Source organism: Balaenoptera borealis (assembly GCF_965194805.1).
Source record: "Balaenoptera borealis genome assembly, chromosome: 3".
Classification (NCBI taxonomy): domain Eukaryota; kingdom Metazoa; phylum Chordata; class Mammalia; order Artiodactyla; family Balaenopteridae; genus Balaenoptera; species Balaenoptera borealis.
This window is the reverse complement of record NC_138866.1, coordinates 105,836,560-105,855,634: the sequence shown is the minus strand read 5'-3', so window position 1 is coordinate 105,855,634 and position 19,075 is coordinate 105,836,560. Positions and strand designations below refer to the sequence as shown.

At 49.7% G+C, this 19,075-nt stretch overlaps 1 protein-coding gene across 1 annotated transcript in view; it reads right to left on the bottom strand.

Annotated features, from left to right (window-relative positions):
- Nucleotides 1-19,075, bottom strand: part of LOC309626838 (uncharacterized protein) — a 32,490-nt gene that overhangs the window by 6,285 nt on the left and 7,130 nt on the right. Inside the window, exons 2-7 of the mRNA XM_082388206.1 lie at nt 17,582-17,783; nt 13,083-13,225; nt 11,911-11,999; nt 10,929-10,975; nt 8,659-10,469; nt 5,896-6,041 (exon numbers count right to left, since the gene is read on the bottom strand). Coding sequence (XP_082244332.1) covers nt 10,381-10,469; nt 10,929-10,975; nt 11,911-11,999; nt 13,083-13,178 — 321 coding nt within the window. The 5' untranslated portion in view covers nt 13,179-13,225; nt 17,582-17,783 and the 3' untranslated portion in view covers nt 5,896-6,041; nt 8,659-10,380. The remainder of the gene's footprint in view (nt 1-5,895; nt 6,042-8,658; nt 10,470-10,928; nt 10,976-11,910; nt 12,000-13,082; nt 13,226-17,581; nt 17,784-19,075) is intronic.

The window sequence follows — 19,075 nt, the reverse complement described above, 5'->3', positions numbered from 1 at the left end:
TAAATAAATAAATTTTAAAAAAAGAAAAATAATTAATTTTTTAAATCTACATAAAAAAAAAAGACAAGAGATAAGTGTTAGCAAGGATGTGGAAAAAAGACCTTGTGCACTGTTGGTGAGAATGTAAATTGGTGCAGCCACTATGGAAAACAGTATGGAGGTTCCTCAAAAGATTAAAAATAGAAATACCATACGATCTAGCAATCCCGCTTCTGGCTATATATCCAAAAGGAATGAAGTTAGGATCTCAAAGAGGTATCTGCACTCCCATGTTCATTACAGTATTACTCAGAATAGCCAAGACATGGAAACAACCTAAATATCTGTTGATGAATGAATAAAGAAGATGTGGTATATTTTATTTTTATAAATTTATTTTTGGCTGCGTTGGGTCTTCGTTGCTGCACGCGGGCTTTCTCTAGTTGCGGTGAGAGGGGGCTACTCTTCATTGTGGTGCGCGTGTTTCTCATTGCGGTGGCTTCTCTTGTTGCAGAGCATGGGCTCTAGGCACATGGGCTTCAGTAGTTGTGGCTCGTGGGCTCTAGAGCACAGGCTCAGTAGTTGTGGTGCACGGGCTTAGTTGCTCCACGGCATGTGGGATCTTCCGCATGTGGGATCTTCCGAGACAAGGGCTTGAACCTGTGTCCCCTGCATTGGCAGGCGGATTCTTAACCACTGCGCCACCAGGGAAGCCCCAGATGTGGTATATTTATACAATGGAATATTATCCAGCCATAAGAAGAAGGAACTCTTGCCATTTGGGACAATAGGGATGGACCTTGAGGGCATTATGCTAAGTGAAATAAGTCAGACAGAGAAAGAGAAATACTGTGAGATTTTACTTATATGTGGAATCTAAAAAGACCAAACTTGTAGAAACAGAGAGCAGAATGGTGGTTACCAGGTGCTGGGGGCAGGGGAGATGGGGAGTTGCTGGTCAAAGTGTACAAACTTCCAGTTAGAAAATGAATAAGTTCTGGGGATCTTACACACCGCATCGTGACTATAGATAACGATACTGTACTATATACTTGAAAGCTGCTAAGAGAGTAGATCGTAAATGTTCTCAAGACAAAAAAGAAATGGCAATCATATGACATGATGGAGGTGTTAGCTAACACTATGGTGGTAATCACATTGCAATATGTAAGTGTATCAAATCAACTCTGCAGAACTGAAATTTACAGTGTTATATGCCAATTATATCTCAATAGAGCTGGGAAAAAATCTGAATAATAATAATGCCTCAATATTATCAAATACCCAGTCAGTGTTCAAATTTCCAAAGTGTCATATGCCCTAATTCTTTTAAACAGGTTATTTGACTCAGGATCAGGTAACTTCCACACAGAGCAACTGGTTGATTTGTCTCTTTTAATCTGTGTGTTCCCCCGTGGTCTCTTTTTCTTTTTTCCTTTGGAATTCATTTGTTGAAGTAACTGAGTTGTTTGTCCAGTACAGTTTCCTGCAGTCTGGACTACTTCCCCGTGGTGTCATTTTACACGTTTCTCTGCCTCTCTATTTCCTGTAAGTTTGTGTTGGAGCTACGGGCTTGACTGGACTCAGGTTCCCTTTTTGTTTTTTGGCAAAGCTCCTTCACAGGCGGTGGAGCCTCCTTCTTCCAAAGGAGGGTCATGTTTGGTTGTCTCTCTTTTGACCATATTAGCCATCACTGCTGCTTAGTGCTTAGATATTCAATCATTAGGCTGCCCATGTTTTTTCCTTAATTGAGATATAATTCACACACTATAAAATTCACCATTTTAAAGTGTACAATTCAGTGGGTTTCTAGTGTATTCACAAGGTTGTGAAACCATCATCACTATCTAATTCCAGAACATTTTCATCACCCGCAAAACAAAGCCCACTCCCATTAGCAGTCACTCCCCATTCTCCCCTAACCCCAGGTCCTGGCAACCACTAATCTACTTTCTATCTCTACGGATTTTCCTATTCTAGACATTTCATATAAATGGAATCAAGTGTGGTCTTTTGCGACTGGCATATTCACTCAGCTCAGTGTTTTCAAGGTCCATCCATGTTGTAGATGTATCGGTACTTCATCCCTTTTTATTCTGAAATAATAAGCCATTGTATGGACAGACCACATTTTGTTTATTCATTCATCAGCTGATGGACATTTGGGTTGTTTCTAATTTTGGGCCATTATAAATAATGGTGCTATGCATATCCATGTACAAGTTTTTGGATGGATGTATGTTTTCATTTTTCTTGAGTACAGACCTAGGAGTGGAACTGCTGGGTCATACGATGACTCTATGTTTAACATTTTGAGTGACTGCCAGACTGTTTCCCACAGCTGGTGCACCATTTTACATTCCCGGGAGCAGCGTATGAGGGTTCTGATCTCTCCACATCCTTTTTTTTTTTTTTAAATAAAGGACCTTTTTTTTAAAAAAAATATTTATTTATTTTTATTTTTGGCTGTGTTGGGTCTTCGTTTCTATGCAAGGGCTTTCTCCAGTTGCGGCAAGCGGGGGCCACTCTTCATCACCGTGCGCGGGCCTCTCACTATCGCGGCCTCTCTTGTTGTGGAGCACAGGCTCCAGACGCGCAGGCTCAGTAGTTGTGGCTCACGGGCCCAGTTGCTCCGCAGCATGTGGGATCTTCCCAGACCAGGGCTCAAACCTGTGTCCCCTGCATTGGCAGGCAGATTCTCAACCACTGTGCCACCAGGGAAGCCCTCTCCACATCCTTAACAACACTTGTTACTGTCGTCTTTTTGATCATGGCCCTCCTGGTGGGTGTGAAGTGCCCATGGGTTTTGAAAAACTCCTTACCCAGGCTTGGGTTGCACACACTCAGCATTAAAGCTCAAACACACCGTGTTTTCGAGGCAGGCAGGTAGCGCTGGTTCCCACATGCACGCTCCTTGCCGCGCTCCTGTGGTACGTGCTGCAGGGAATAAAAGCTGAATAAGACACAACATCTGCCCTCGAGGCGCTCAAGGTCCAGTCCAGGAGATGTGAACTAGCTCTTCTGTTGGCAGGAACAGAGGCCCCAGCAAGTGGGCTCCAGTAAACGGAAGGTCTGCTGCAAGACCTCCTTGGGGGTCTTACAAATGAGGACAAGAATTGGGTCTCTCTCTCTCTCTGCCCCCAACCCCATCCATCCTCCTCACTCTCCTGCCTCTGCTCACTGCCTCTCTCAGTTTACCCACAGCCTCTGTACCCCCATCTCCCAATTTTGACTGACAAGTGGCTCCAGGCTCCACGTGGTCCCTCTGCCCAGGCATCAGTCACGGTCACCTAATGGCTCAGTCTCAATTCTCCATCCCACACTCTCCAGTGGGCACGTGTTTCTGTGCCAGGCCCCAGAGGCCCATGAAGGGTCCCCTGGTCCATCCAGCTGTGGCCAGGGAGAGGAGCAGGGGCCTGCGGGATGAGAGAGAGCCTTCCAGCCCCTGCGGTCAGGGCAGACGCTGCCACATCAGGGGCAGGTGAGGTCTCTGCTAGGCCTTCAATAACTAGGAATTAGAAAGACGGAGAAGAGGGGCCTTTTATTCCAGGTACGAAGGTGCAAAGTGACACGATGCTCTCAAGACCCAATGGGTGCGTGGTTTTGGAGAGAGGGAGAAGTGGAAAAGAACAGAGAGGTGGCCTTTGTTGCATGGTTTGGGGTCATGATCGTTAAGCTGGAGAGCATGATCCTATTGTACAGATCAGTGATTTTCTAACTTATTTTTAGCAACAGACACCTTTCGTTGCCACATCAAATATTACCCAGAAGCTTCATGCATGAATCCAAGGAGAAAAAAGGGCCGCTCTGGTCAGAGCAGAGGTGGGGAGAACAAAGTGGCTTGTCCAGGCTCCCTCCATCACCTCTGTCCCCTCATCCTCACCTCAAGGTCCCCCCACCAATTCCTGGAGCTCTGCAGAACAAGGACAACCTCTGATGGGCCCTGGGCAGCTACTGGAGGGTTGCTGCAGAAGAATGAGAGGGTCATTTGAAAAGGGAAAGGATTGAGCAGGCTAAGAAGAAGGGCAGGGAGCCTAGGACCATGGAGGGGCGATCACAGAGATGAACAGGCTTTAAGAAGAAAGATGGCACAGGATTTCGTACAGTTTGAGGGAAAAGGAGAATCCTTGTTAAGGGTGGTTCTGAGCCTCGGAGGCTGTGGATGAACCACGTGCGGCAGGGGACCCGGGGGGAGAGGAAGGTGACAAGCCTGCAGACATGCTGAGTTGGCAGCAATGGCAAATAAAAAACCCAGAAAAACAGGTTACTCCATAAGCTGCTGAACAAAAGTGGGGTCCCCACTGCTGCCCTGAGGGGCAGAGCAAGGCCAGCCTTCCCAGAGGCTCCACTGTCTTGGGAAACACCTAATCCAAGCAATTGGCTGAGGGCTGTCTTGGTTGGGGCAGGGAGGTTTAAGGCCTGATGAGAAGTTAGAGTTAATTAAATCATACCAAATTACAGTAAAACCTCATTACTTCAGTCTTGGTTAATTAAAAATAGCAACTATTTCAAAGCCACTGCTAGGCCCCAACCAACCAGACGCCTTTTTTTACTGTTTAATAAAAGTGCTGAGATAAGCCGAACCTGGTAAATGCAAAATCCAGTGGGGGGTTGGAGAATTTTTCTTTTTGTTCTTTGGATTTCAAATTAATACGGTTTTATTGTAGACAAAGTTCAGGTACCTGTATGCAGCGATGCCAGCAGGATGCCAACTGCCAAGCAATAGAGCTCTAAAATAATTAATTTTTCTCCTTGGCCTGTCAACCTCATACGCCTAGAACTATAGATCCTGGAGTTTTTCCCCCAGAAAATCTTCTTTGTGTATTAGGAGAATCCAGCCCATGCACACAAAACCAATTTTTGAAAAGTACTACTCAGTCCATCAACTATTTATTTTAAAAACAATTAGTCAGTAGTTAGCTACTGTCTTCAAAATAGAGCACTGACCAGGTGTCCAGTTCTAGGTGGGAGACCCTGGCAGGGACCAGGCGACGCCAACACGGCCAGTGCTCCCTGACCAGCTTTGGCGTTTGTTCTGGCCCTGCCCTGCTCAGGGGCTTTGCGGAGCTTGCTGCAGCTGGTCTCAGGGCCTGGAATTCACCTTGCTGTCTGGCTGGCCCTGCCCAAGCCCCCAGGGCTCCCTGTGCCAGGTCCACATGCATGCATCAGAGATCCACAGGGCGCAGGACCTGGTGAGTCTGCTCATTTATCTTCCCAAACTGGAGCCCCAGCCTGGGCCACAGCACAGACCATGACTCTTTAGGAGACAGGGGACTTGTTCAGAAGGGTGACTGTCACTTTCAAACCATATACAGTCACATAGAAACAAATGAACATGTTTGAAATTTGAAAATTCATGATTTTCTCTTTGGTGAAAATAGCTACTTTAAGAAGACAGGTAGGGCTTCCCTGGTGGCGCAGTGGTTGAGAATCCGCTTGCCAACGCAGGGGACACGGGTTCTGAGCCCTGGTCTGGGAAGATCCCACATGCCGTAGAGCAATTAAGCCCGTGCATCACAACTACTGAGCCTGCGCTCTAGAGCCCGCGTGCCACAACTACTGAAGCCTGTGCACCTAGAGCCCGTGCTCCGCAGTGAGAGAAGTCACCACAATGAGAAGCCTGCGCACCGCAACAAAGAGTGGCCCCCGCTCACCGCAGCTAGAGAAAGCCCGCGTGCAGCAGTGAAGACCCAATGCAGCCAAAAGTAAAATAAATTTATTAATAAAAAAAAGAGGACAGGCACAAATTATTCTGGGAAAAGGGATTTATCACTGAAAGAAGCAGTCTTAGCTTCTTCTATCCTTACTGCTTCTTCCCCGTTAGTCTGTGTAACTCAGTGTATTCGTTTGCCAGGGCTGTCATATCAAAGGACCACAGACAGGGCAGTCTTCAACAACAGAAAGTTATTTTCTCACCGTTCTGGAGGCTAGAAGTCCAAGATCAAGGTGTCAGCAGGGTTGGTTTCTCCTGAGGCCTCTCTCCTTGGCTTGCAGATGGCTGTCTTCTCCCTATGTCTTCATAGAGTCTTCCCTCTGTGTATCTTGTCTCCAAACTCCCTCATCTCATAAGAACACAGCCATATTAGATTGGGGTCTCAACTAATGATCTCATTTTACCTTAATTATCCCTGTAAAGAACCTGTCTCCAAATACAGTCATGTTCCGAGGTACTGGGGATTGGGATTTCAACTTATGAATTTTGGGGGGGGTCACAAGTCAGCCCATAATACTTGGGAGCTGGCATCATCTGTACACAGACTAGAATTTACATTTAATACCCTGAAGGCCCTTTGAGTTATCAATGATATGCAAGACATATAAAAATATTCCAAGCCCTTTAAATCCCAATTATTAAGTAAAAATAAATATTTCTACAGTGTATAGAGGTTATGCCATGTTTATTAATCTTATTTGTTGATAATCTACTTTTATGTTTTCTTACAGAACAACTGCTTCTGACATGTTATGCTTCCACATAAGAGGGCCGTGCAGAAGGAAAAATTTTCTGAGTTATAGTATAGTATAGTAATGATACTTGAATGCAAATTCTGTTATGAACTTCCTTTGTAACTATATTTAAATGTCATAGCAATTTTTTTTAATTAATTTTTTTTAAATATTTATTTATTTATTTATTTATTTATTTATTTATGGCTGTGTTGGGTTTTTGTTTCTGTGCGAGGGCTTTCTCCATTTGCGGCAAGCGGGGGCCACTCTTCATCGCGGTGCGCAGGCCTCTCACTATCGTGGCCTCTCTTGTTGCAGAGCACAGGCTCCAGACGCGCGGGCTCAGTAGTTGTGGCTCACGGGCCTAGTTGCTCCGCGGCATGTGGGATCTTCCCAGGCCAGGGCTCGAACCCGTGTGCCCTGCATTGGCAGGCAGATTCTCAACCACTGCGCCACCAGGGAAGCCCCATAGCAATTATTTTTATATGACATTTAAAAATACTCATTTTTCATTCTTTACAGATCTTGTGCAGTAGTTATAAAAATAACTGGACACCTGTCAGCATAAGAGGTTGGTTAAAAAAAAAGAAAAGGTATCTCAAAGTTTGTCACACCACTTTATACTTCCTTCAACACAGCTTAGGATCTCTGCCCAGCACCCCACATTCCTTCCAGCAAATTCTCCAATACTGACTATTCATTGTACAAAGGGCTAAGGTTTCAGAGAAAATAAAAACTAAAAAACGCTGTTTGAGAGCTTTGGGCTCTCCCTCACTGAGGTGGGTCCTTGCTGACAGGTCAGAGTTCAGCAATCGGCACTCCGAGGTGCACTCAGCACTCAGCCCAAGGTCCTGCCTGGCCCCTCCGTAGGAAGCCAGCCTCCATCCTGCCCCTGGGTCTGCTTCCCTGGGCTACAGGCAGCCGGCACTGCCCTACAGCCTGTGCTTCTCTGACTCCTACCCCGACCCGTTGCCTAGTTCTGACTTCTCAGAGGTTGTTAAGCAGACTCCTTCTGCTTCGCCTGCTCTTTGAAGGTAATCCTGGGCACATCACACTTGGGATTGTGTGTTCCCTGTGTGGACATCACCACTCAAGGCTCTGCCTGCCTCATTACTTCCCTCCATCAGGAAGGACCCATCTCTTCACATTTCAAAGTCTGGGGCCTTGGTTTGACTTCCTGTTTCTCCCGAGTGTCAGGGCCCTGACACTGCCCGCCTTTGCAGAGTGTGTGACAGACACCCTTGGAGCCAAGGTGGAGCCAAACTGGAGACTTCCTGGGCTCCTGGCTCCTGCCCACCACGCCCATCCTAGGAACATCCAAACTCCAAGAACCAGGTTAGCAACGGAGAGGACTGTGTCCATCAACAGTGTGAGAAATGCTGTTTATTACCCACTTTGCTCCCCTCCTCTCTCCAGTTCCAAAGCTTTCCAAGTCCCTGACGCTGTACAGAGGCCATGGGTAGATTGTACAAAGCTGCCTGCCAGGCCCTCAATCCGGTCAAACCATGGCTCTGCCCTTGCATGACTGCTGACCCCCCTTCACCTTCAACCCAGACCCAGCACCTCTCCCCGCCACCTCCTCAGGCCAAAAGGGACCTTCATTAAAGAACTTCACCCTTGCTCCCTGCACCTCTAGACAAGGAAGCACAACCTTTTCAGAAACAGATCAAATTATATTAAAAGATCTGGGACTTCCCTGGTGGCGCAGTGGTCAAGAATCCACCTGCCAATGCAGGGGACATGGGTTCGATCCCTGGTCTGGGAAGATCCCACATGCCGCGGAGCAACTAAGCCCGTGCGCCACAGCTACTGAGCCTGCGCACTGCAACAACTGAGCCCACATGCCACAACTACTGAAGCCCGCATGCTGCAACTACTGAAGCCCATGTGCCTAGAGCCCGTGCTCCATAACAAGAGAGGCCATTGCAATGAGAAGCCCATGCACCACAACGAAGAGTAGCCCCCGCTTGCCGCAACTAGAGAAAGCCTGCGCAGCAACGAAGACCCAAGGCAGCCAAAAATATATGTATAAATAAATAAAAGAAACTTAAAAAAAAAAGATCTAACAATCAAGATATTTTAAATAGTTACAAAGTACAAAGCATATCTTTGCTAAATAGATGGGTTAGTAAATGGACAGGAGCTGACTGAGTTCCTTATTCACAGAGCAGCTCTGGACATCAGGAGAGCATGAGCAATGGCTGGGCATGGACACAGCCTCATTAGACTTACCAGGTCATTCGAGTAACTTAATGAAAAGCAGCCGCTCCTCGGGGCTGCATCTTCCCATTCTGGTCTGAGTTGAGCTGTTGGGTACGCAGCTGTTGTGCAATGGTGCTACCTGGTGGTCCTTTGTGGAATAACCACTGTAGTGGCTGCTCTCCCATCAGAGTTCCTGAGACTGAAATGTCTGATTGTTTTCCCTGTGGTCCACTGTCTGCCCGTGTGTCACCACAAATGAAAGGCGTGAACATTGGCATTCCCCTCTCTTGCTTTTATTTCTCTGAAAAATGAAATCGCCCAGTTTTCTTCACTGATACATTATGGGAAGAACAGGGGATTAAAATTAGGAGATTCAGGCTCATACCCCACTTAGCCAACCTGCTTATTACAGGACTTGGGAAAGTTACTCAGCGCTCTTAGCTACGTTTTCCTTATCTGGAGAGCAAAGATAATAGTAGGATTCTTGTGGGGATGATATGATGATATACATAACACTGTGAGCATGGTGTCTGGTCCAGGAGAGGTGATCAAAATCAAGCACACCTAAGCTGTAGAGTCCTAAGCCATGGTGATGCATTCCTGAAGGAGGCTTAGCTGGTTCTGTCTTCAGTGGCTGGAATGTAATTGTCTCTTGGTCAAGTCCTACCCATTTGCTGGCTGTGGCTAAAGTTGTAATGGAGGGTGTGTCCCAGCAGGTGAGTAACTGCTTAGAGCCGGGTGGACACAGTTTGGGGCAGTGCCCACCACCTGACACTGGTCCCACCGAGTATGCAAATGGTGAGGCGGGTATCTCTGTAAACTCTGACTCAAGGCCAAGTGGCAGTTGAAGTAACTAAACCCTCTAAGCCTTGGTTTCTTTGTGAAATGAGGCTAATGTAACAAGGTGAGCAATTTAGTAAAACAAAAAAATTGGTCTTTGGGGTTTGGTTTGGTTTCAGCCCTGTGGGTGTGGGGTAGAAGTGGCATTTGCTAATGCTTTTGCTCTGAATGCCAAAGGAAGAATAGAGCTTCTTCTTTCCCCTTCCCTGCTTCCCATTCTGGGAAGCAGAGGTCATTTGGGGGTTTCTGAAAGGGTGCACTCTCTCATCTACCCACCCCAACTCCGCAAGTAAAGAGCTGTTATGTTTTAGGCCCCTGGGGCGGGGGAGAGGGAGTCATCTGTGTGGTTCCAGAGGGAAGGAGGGGATGAGAGTGGCGGCTCCAGTCGAAGAGGGGAGTCGACTGTGCCAGGGGAGACGGGGGCACAGGGGTTGTGGTCTCAGCAAAAGGGGAGGAGTCGCGTCGGGGTGGGCTGGCCACGACTGCCTGCAGGGACAGGGCATGAAGACCCGGGGGCTGCACCAGGACTCGATGGCGCCGCTGCCTCCAGGGACCAAGACGACTGAAGAGCCAGTCTCGGCAGTGCCATGCTGAGGCCCAGAGCTCCACTTCCTTGGACCCCAGGGAGCAGTAAAGGTCCTCGCACACAACCGAAGGGGTTTCCTTCCGAGCCTGGGAGCTAGGAAACGGAAGGAAACTGCTAACTGTTGCGCCTGGAGGTCGCGGAGCGGATCCACACCCACTGCCCTGACGCGGCAACCTGGGCCCCGCAGTACCGCTCAGGGCCCGCCGCTCTGTCCTGGCCGCGCCAGTTTCGCGTTCCAGGCTCTGGACGCAGAGGCCCCACGCACGAGGAGGAGCGCAGGGAAAAGAACTTTTACGACCCACTTCCTGAGGCGCTGCCGGCAGGAACTACTTGTTCATAATCAAGAAATTCTGGCTTCGGGGCCCACATCTGTAGTGGGAACGTTGGCCGGTCAACACGCATCCTCCGGGCGGCCCTGAACGAGGTGCAGAGGAGAAAAGGATCCTCTGAGTCAGAGAGAGAACGCCGGGGCCACCTTCAGGGGCTCAGCTTATGACAGGGGTGCCTGTCCCTCTACGGGGAAGTCCCCTCCCCCTCACTTCAGTCCGAAGGTGCAGTGACACCTGCCCCTCCAGGGCTCAAGGGCGTGGCCTCCCTCCTCGCAGGAGAGGGGCTTCTGGCAGTTCCTGGGGGCTCAGGCCAGCCCTCCTGCCCTTTTATTCTCAGCGCCTCGGCCATACCGCCGCCCGACTCTGGAGCTCTCTCAGCCCCTCCACTTTAGTACTAGGTGTGCTGTGGTGTGAGGAGGGGCCTCTCACAGCTCCCCAGCCCCTAACCTCCCCCATTCAGGTCCCAGTGCGCCCCAAAGTGTCCCAGAAGAAAAGTGAACTCTGTCTCAGAAACACTGAAAAACCACCAAAGGACGTGAACTCACCTTCATCATTTGGGAAACAGGCATAGTTCTGTTTGTTCCGCAGCACGCTTTTCACCACCGGGAACGGAGAACAGAGAAGAGTTCTGAGAATCACGTTAGGAGAGGAGCCCCGCTCTCCCCACTTGCCTCGGGCAGGGAGGGCCAGGACCCCAAGCCCCTTCCCACAGTCGCACCCTGCTGAGGGCTTCAAGCGTCTTCCCATTACCCCATGACTCACAGATCCCACATGTGAAAGAGACCCTGAAAGAGATCTCCCTTTTGACAAATGAAGAAACTGAAGAACAGAGAGGTTATGGGCTTTGCACACAGCAAGTTAGTGGCAGAGCCGGGATGGTTCCTCTGCGCCTGGGCCAGTGTGCTTGTGCTACAGGCTCTGGCACGGTGATTCTCAGCTCCTGCAGCCTATTAGAATCACCTGGGGCGCTCTAACCCGCCCCCTACCACTGCCCAGGCCCCGCCAATTAAATCAATTAAATCGGACCCTCGGGACTTCCCTGGTGGCACAGTGGTTGAGAATCTGCCTGCCAATGCAGGGGACACGGGTTCGATCCCTGGTCCGGGAAGATCCCACATGCCGTGGAGCAACTAAGCCCATGTGCCACTACTACTGAGCATGCGCTCTAGGGCCCATGAGACACAGCTACTGAGGCCCACACACCTAGAGCCCGTGCTCCGCAACAAGAGAGGCCACCACAATGAGAACCCATGCACTGCAGCGAAGGGTGGCCCCTGCTCGCTGCAACTAGAGAAAGCCCACACACAGCAACGAAGACCCAACACAGCGAAAAATAAATAATAAAAAAAAAATTAAAAAAAAAAAGAATCGGACCCTCTGGGGGCAGCCGCTGGGGGGTTGGCAGTTGTAAAAGTTCCCCTAGTGATTCCCTGTGCATCCGGAGTGGAGACCCCTCTAGATTCAGGCATGGGGCTTCCACCCTAGCTCCAGATTGTGTGGCTGTGTGATCTGAAGAAAGTCACTTACCTTTCCGAGTCCCATTTGCAAACTGCTATGGAATGATGCCCATCTTCCTGATTAAGAGCAAACAGAAGGCTCAGGACACCGGAGCTCCCCTGGAGACCAAAGAACAGGCATCATGAGATGTGATGGAATACGGAAAGATTTTTATAAGCTTGGTGGACTGTGGTTATTAGATTCTAAAGAATGGTTTTCTGGGGAAGGAAATCCAAAAAAGAGGGGATGTATGTATACGTAGAGCTGATTCACTTTGCTGTACAGGAGAAACTAACACAACACTGTAAAGCAACTATACTCCAATAAAAATTAATTATAAAAAATGATTTTCTGTTTCTACAAGGAATCCGAAAAAACAGGTGATGGCCATTCTTTACTAGAAGCCTATCTGGAATAAGCCTGCCCCTACAGAAACCACTTTTGAGCAGTGAGGCTGCAGCACAATGGCAGGCACACAGTAGGTCCTCAGTGAATGTTGGCTTAGTGAATGCAGATGGGGTGGGAGGCCAGTGTCTTTGAATGCACCCTGCTATGTTAAAAAGCCTGTCAGAATAGCCCTCGGCCTCCTGTGGAGGGCCCCTGAGTCCAGGCCAGGTTGGTGAGCACAGCTGTGCCCGCAGAAGTGCAGCCTCGTGGCCTCTTGGGGCCTGCCACACCCTGCGGGACAGGGAAGCACTCCCAACGTGCCGGGAGAGCCCAGGCAGCCCTGGCTTTGTGGTTCAGAGAAGGTCAGAAGGATCATTTTCTTCAGAAAAAATATTCATTAAAGCAGATCTTTCCCTCTTAGCAAAAAAAAAAAAAACACAACAAACAAACAAGTAATTTCCTCTAGCAGTCTTAGCCAACATTTTTTGGCAAATCATCACTGGACAGGGAGACCTGAGGGGCATGAGTGATCACTGTGGCAAAGGGTCAACTGAAGAACAAAACAGCAGGCAATAGGGAGCCAAGGTGGGTTCTTGAGTAGGGGAGGGGCCTGGTAAACCCAGGGCTAGAGGGCGGATGGGAGAGGGTGGTAGAGCAGAACCTCAGCTAGCCACTAGGGCCTTGGCTCCCTAATTGTAGGAAATCGCTGAGTCCTGTCATCACTTGGGCCACCTACCCCTCTGACAGCTCCAAACTTCCACCCCAAGACCCCCTCCCCCCCCAGTCCAAATGCTTCGCTGTATGGTTTGTCTTACAGACAAGTTGCTGAGCATAAGACAGTGTGTGCCCAGCCAGCCACGGGCCATCCCATTTCTTTTGTGCCAAGCCTTGGGGCCAGAGGACCTCCTCATCTTGGAAGATCCTGTGAATAGTGGCAGTTGTCATCTTTCTAGGAAACCTGTGGTAATGATAATAATAATGATAATCGTAACTGCCACTTACAGAGAATATCCATGTGATGCTGAATCCATCCAGGCCCTCACCCTGACCTCACCTTGGTCACTCTTCCCTTGTTCACTCTTCCCCAGGGCCCTGGCCTGATGCTGTTCTTGAACTTGAGAGGCAGGTTCCTACCTCAGGACATTTGTACTTGCTGTTCCAGATCCCTGGGATGCTCTTCCCCTCAGTGTCCTCAGGGCCCCCTCCCTGACTTCATTCAGGTCCCTGATGAAATATCACCTTCTCTCTAACACAGCTCCCACCCACCCTCTCTCCTTCTTGATTTTTTTCACCTACCACTCCTGACATACATGTTTCTTCGCCCGTTTGGCTCCAGCCACCTCACACTTGTTTATGAGCTGCTGGGAACAGGGACTTGATTTTGTCACCACTTCTTTCCCAGAGCTTATTGATGGCTGGACCGTCACAGGCATGCAGAGGACCTCTGTGGAGTAAACAATAGCGGGGCAGGCACATGAGAGTCACCCAGTCCTACATCGGTAAACAGACCTCGGTAAACACCAACCCTCTGAAACCCAGAGGCGGAGGTGGTGACCTTAAGGGTCGTTGCAGCTCCAGGACTCATGGCTCACTGGGGTGAGAATACAGTGGGTGTCTGTACAGCCCTCTGGATCTTTGCACGGCGGCTCCTTTCTTTAGGACAGAGGCCCTGGCACCTCCCCAGCGTGGGAAATGCCTTATTCCCATGGTTACGAGGGCCTCCTGTCTCTCCCCACCTGCCACTGGAGACCAGCAGGTCCTGGCCACCTGTGTCCACCTGCCAGCCCCTCTCAGCGCACCGCCTGCATTATTTCCTCTCTGGCACTTTTCTCTATTTGCAATCACCTCTCTTCTGTATTTGTTTACTTGTTTAGAGTCTGTCTTTCCATCTAGAGCAGAGCTGTTCCTCAGAAATATAACACAAGGTACAAACATGAGCCACATAAGTGATTTTACATGTTTCAATAGCCACATTAAAAAAAGAAGAAATAGGAAATACTATTTTTAAAAACATTTTTTCTGTAACCCAGTATATCTAAAAGATACATAATCACGACATGCGATCCATATACAGTACAGGATGTTTTACATTCCTTTTTTCTCACTAAAAGTCTTGGAAATTCCGTGTGTTTTTTACGCTCACAGCGCATCTCATTTCAGATTTAGCCACACTTCCGACGCTCAGTGGCACACCTAGGGGTAGGGACCTGGGCTCTCCTGCTTTCACTGGGTCCCCAAGCCCAGAGAGGAGCACTCAGGAGGCAGAGCAGGTGTTCAGAACATTCCTACCGACGAGGGAAAGTAAGTGTCGGTGTGTGGGTTAATCCCTGGGTATCCTTGGAGCAGGGGCCGGTGGAGCAGATGCGTGTATATGTGTGTGAGTGAGTTTACCTGTGCGCAAGAGAGTTTGGGTCTCTGGAATCAGACCAACCTTGGGTCAATCCTTCCTCTGGCACTTCCTTGGGCCTTGGTTTTTATTTTTTCTGTGAAAGTGAGGATGGAGGTACCTTCTTACCACATAGTGTAGTTGAGAGGATTAAATAGATAAATAGATAGTGCATGTAAAAGCATAGGGCACTGGCCGGGTAAATAGAAACTTCCTTTTCTCCCTCCCTCCCGCCCTTCCTTCCTCCCCAGCTCACAGGGCTGTTGTGAAAATCAAATGAGACAATGCCGTGATAGAGCACAGAAAACTACAACCCTGTGTGACGGCTGCATCACTCACTCATTCAGTGGTTGCCTCGTGGACGGAGGGCCCATCGCATGCTGGCCCTGTGGGCACAGTTCACGCTGAATCTGCAGCCCCTAGCGTGGTGCCTATGCTGACTTAACAGGTGTTCAGTGTAAATGTTTACTGAGAGAATGGGTGGGTGGGTTCTGGGGAGGTTGTAGCCTCTGCAGCTGTCAGTGCTTCCAGAAGCCACAGGAAGCCTCCACCTGTGGGAGAACCTGGGCGGGGAGGGGGGAGGGTGAGGGGTGGGGGGAGGGGGAGGGGTGGGGGGAGGGGGGAGGGGGGAGGGGTGGGGGAGGGGAGGGGGAGGTGGGTGGGGGAAGGGAGGGGGAAGGGGAGGGAAGAGGAGGGGAGGGGGAAGGGGAGGGGACGGGGAAGGGGAGGGGAGGGGAGGGGAGGGGAGGGGGAAGGGGAGGGGAGGGGAGGGGAGGGGAGGGGGAAGGGGAGGGGGAGGCCCCCCCCACCACACGAGGCTGCACCGTTCTGGAGCCCAGGCCTGTGAGCTCCCTCCCACCTGTGTCCCCAGACCTGGGCAGCGGTTTGGTGAGGGCACAATCCGCAGGGCTGCTCACCCTTCCCACTCAAAGCGGGGTGGGCTCTTCTGAGGGCAGATCCCATCCTCCATTCTCGAAACATTTCTGCGCGAATAGATGCCTCAGGCGTCGGCTGTTTGTCTTTGGAAATGAGTAAAAGGCATCGCCCAGATTTGTTTCTAAAATGGGCCTGGAAAATGTTCAGGGAAAGATTTATTTTTGCAACCGGGCTTCTGCCAGGCACAGATTGTATATCTTCTGTGAAAACGTCCTGGCTGATGAGAGGAGAGAGCCGAGAAGCAAGGCTGGTGTTGAGGTCCACGGCCGTGTCTGGACCGGGCTGGGCGCCCGGCCCACGGAGGCCGGTTCGGGCTGCACAGGGCTTGGCCTGAGCACTTCCCTCCCATAGAGGAGCCCCCTCTCACTGCAGGGAATGGGGCCACCCCGCTGCACCCACAGCTGCCCCGACAGCTCTTGTGCAACGTCCAGTGGAGACCGGATCGCGGGGCACGTGATCCCATTTCACACGCACCAGGAGAGCCTCTGTGTCAGGAGCCCGCGGCCCCGGCGTCTGAGGCCGAGCTCCGGGATGCCCACCGTCTCCCGCGGGAGCGGGCCGCTAGGTCCGCACGAGGCTCTTCCGCGGTAGGAGGGAGCCAGACGCAGAATAGAAGGCGGTACCTCAGGGGCCTCGAACCCTCAAGGGCTCCATCAACAACCACGAGGGCGGCCAAACTGAGTTCCCTCACCTCCTAGTAGCTCATGATAAAAACTACCAGGTATCGGGGAGGCCCGGGGAGAGCAGCCGGCAGAGCGCCCACCCCACCCTGCCCTCCCCTGGGCCCCAGCCTCCTCCCCAGCTCTTCCGGGTACCTGGCTACAGGGGTGCATACGCTTTGCCCAGGGTCTTGCCCACATTTGGGGAGCCCCACGTGTGTGCCTTTGGCTGGTGGCTTCTCCTCTGTTCTTCAAGATCTCGACCCCGTAATCCATGGACCCTCGGGCTTCATAGGGACTGTAGCCGCTTCCCATTGTCCCCCCCACCGGCTGTCCTCGCTGTCCGTGGGCAGCCCCAATAACCTCTGCCTCCTTGCCTTCTTCCCAACCATGTGTGTCCTCCTTGGGTTTCCACACACAGTCCTGCTTCCCACCCACCCTGCACTCTGGGAAGGCAGCAAGGGGGGTCTGTAAGCTGTTTTCAAGATTTCAAAAAGCCCAGAGGAAATCATACATTTACCTCAATGAGGTTCCCAGACTAAATAAAACATTACGTTTATTTGCTTTGGGCTGTAGTCATATCAACTCCGTGTGGTAACAGTGGTTATCTTGACTGATCAGAAACACTGATTGGCAGCAATATGTCTTTGATGAATAAAACTCAAAGGACAAATTATTATTCAATAAATGTAGTTTGTTGGGTAGATAAAAGCTTTCGAAACATGGAATCCCTTGAGGAAAGAACTAAAAAGGATCTTTCGTGGTGAAAGGCGTGGGGACCTCTGATCTACACGAATGTCATACTTTCATTAAAGCACAGCACACACATTTTCCCATAGGCCTTTGATGCCAGATTTCTCATTAGCGAATGTGACTTCACAGCATTTCTACAAATAATACATTGTTCATGCCAGCTTCTCCCAAAGTGTGGTTCACCAAACCCTGCTAATAGGTGTTCCTTGGGAGTTCATAGGAAAGGGTCCATGATCAAAAAGGTTTTGGGAAAAACTAGCTAAACAATGTTAAACCATTTATTATGGAATTTTTCAGAGCTCTCAATAGGTGACACGAATTGAGAATCTCCACGAGGGACACATTCCTGCGCCATTCCTGGCAGTTGGTCAGGGATCCGTTTTTTTTTTTGACGCACCTTCTCAAGTAAGTGTTCCACAGAGCACACTTTGGAACCCATGAGTTTATGATGACAAAGATGACCCAAGAGCCCCGTGACAGCCATAAGGGTGGACAAAAATAAAGAGGAGAAAGATGGATGAAGAGACAGTGGAGGGTAGAAGGTGGGGAGCCAGCGCCAGAGCGGGAGGGATGGACATACCAGCAATGGCAGCACTTCTGGAATCATCTCTCTGCTCTCTCCCTGCTCCCTCTGCAGAATGGAGATGGAAGACAGGTACGAAACAGGGGTGGCTGACAGGCCGTGTTATCCCAGGGCCCTGGATTCAGAGGAATAGCTCAAGTGACTTGGGGAATTTTGCTTAATTGCTTAACTTGATTTCCAGCCCTCATCGTGTTTTCTCCTGTGAAAGTAGCAGGAAGCAGGGAGTTTATGAGAAGTGTGTCAACAGCCTTCAGTGAAACCCACTTAATAGGATCCTACCTGACTCCTCATCTCTGCAGGCCCTCCGAGTTCCCTCTTCCTTCCTCTGGGGCCACCCCAGCACCTACGTGTAGACCCACACAAAGCCGCCTCTAGGCTTGCCCCAGAACAAATGACATGATTCTCAGTGTGCAGTTACAGTGTGGCTCTGAGACATGTCCAGATGCAACATGAAAATTAGGTGACATCCAGACGTTTTCCCAAATGTGAAGACTCTAGAAGAACTCAGAGAAGGCCAGTATGGAAAAGGAGAAGTGGTCTTGTGAAGACTTCTCCAGGAAAATGCACAGACATGTGGCTAAATCTGCTTTCTGCATCTCCTTTGCAAAGAGAGCAAATGGAACACCTAATCAGGAGAGAGGAGACAGTACCTTGCAGGCAGCTGAGTGGGGAAGGAAGAGGGAGAGAAGGAAAAAGGAAAAGGATGCACTTTTAGCTCCTATAATATGCCAGGTCCTTTCACCCATGTTCTTTTATCTCATCCTCAGAGATTCCCAGTGAAGTAGATTTATTACCTCCATTTTACAAATGAGAAAACCAAGGCTCGGTAAGATCCATGGATAATTAATTAATGATCTGTAGCCCAAAGTCCCACAAGCTCCCCCTATGCTCTGCTGCCTCTAGGAATTCAGGAGACCTGACTTGATTTAAGGAAAGTGATTGCCCAGTCAAGAATTCAAAAAGAAGACTCTGGAAGACACAGCTGAGAAACTGTGAGGAGGGCCGTTTCAGGAGGAAGCCGAGAGGTTCATCCCTGTTTCTTGCCTCCCCAGTGTCAGGGGCAGAGAGTGTGAGGCAGTGACAAACCAGCAAGAAACCCAGGCTGACCCCTAAGGAGCTGGCCAGAGAAGAGACCACTGGCCATCTGGGCTGTGATGCTTGAACCAGCACAGTCTCAACAGCAAGAACATGGTGGATGAATTCCTAAACCTGTGATTGGAAATGATTGAAAAGCTTCATCAGAATCTAGAAATGATTTCCATTTGTGCTTTCTAATTGTGTAGAACTTTGAATTTTGCATGGAAATTTCGAATCTCTTTTCTCTTTTTACTCATGTTAACAGTCCTGGGAGGTAAGGGGTGGATTAGCAAGTTATTAGTGTTTCCACTTGACAGATAAGGAAAGTAGGGCTCAGAAAAGTAGGGGGAAAGGCATCCTTTATGCCTGACAACTGGTGAATGACAATTCATTACTTTTCTACACCTCTTGATA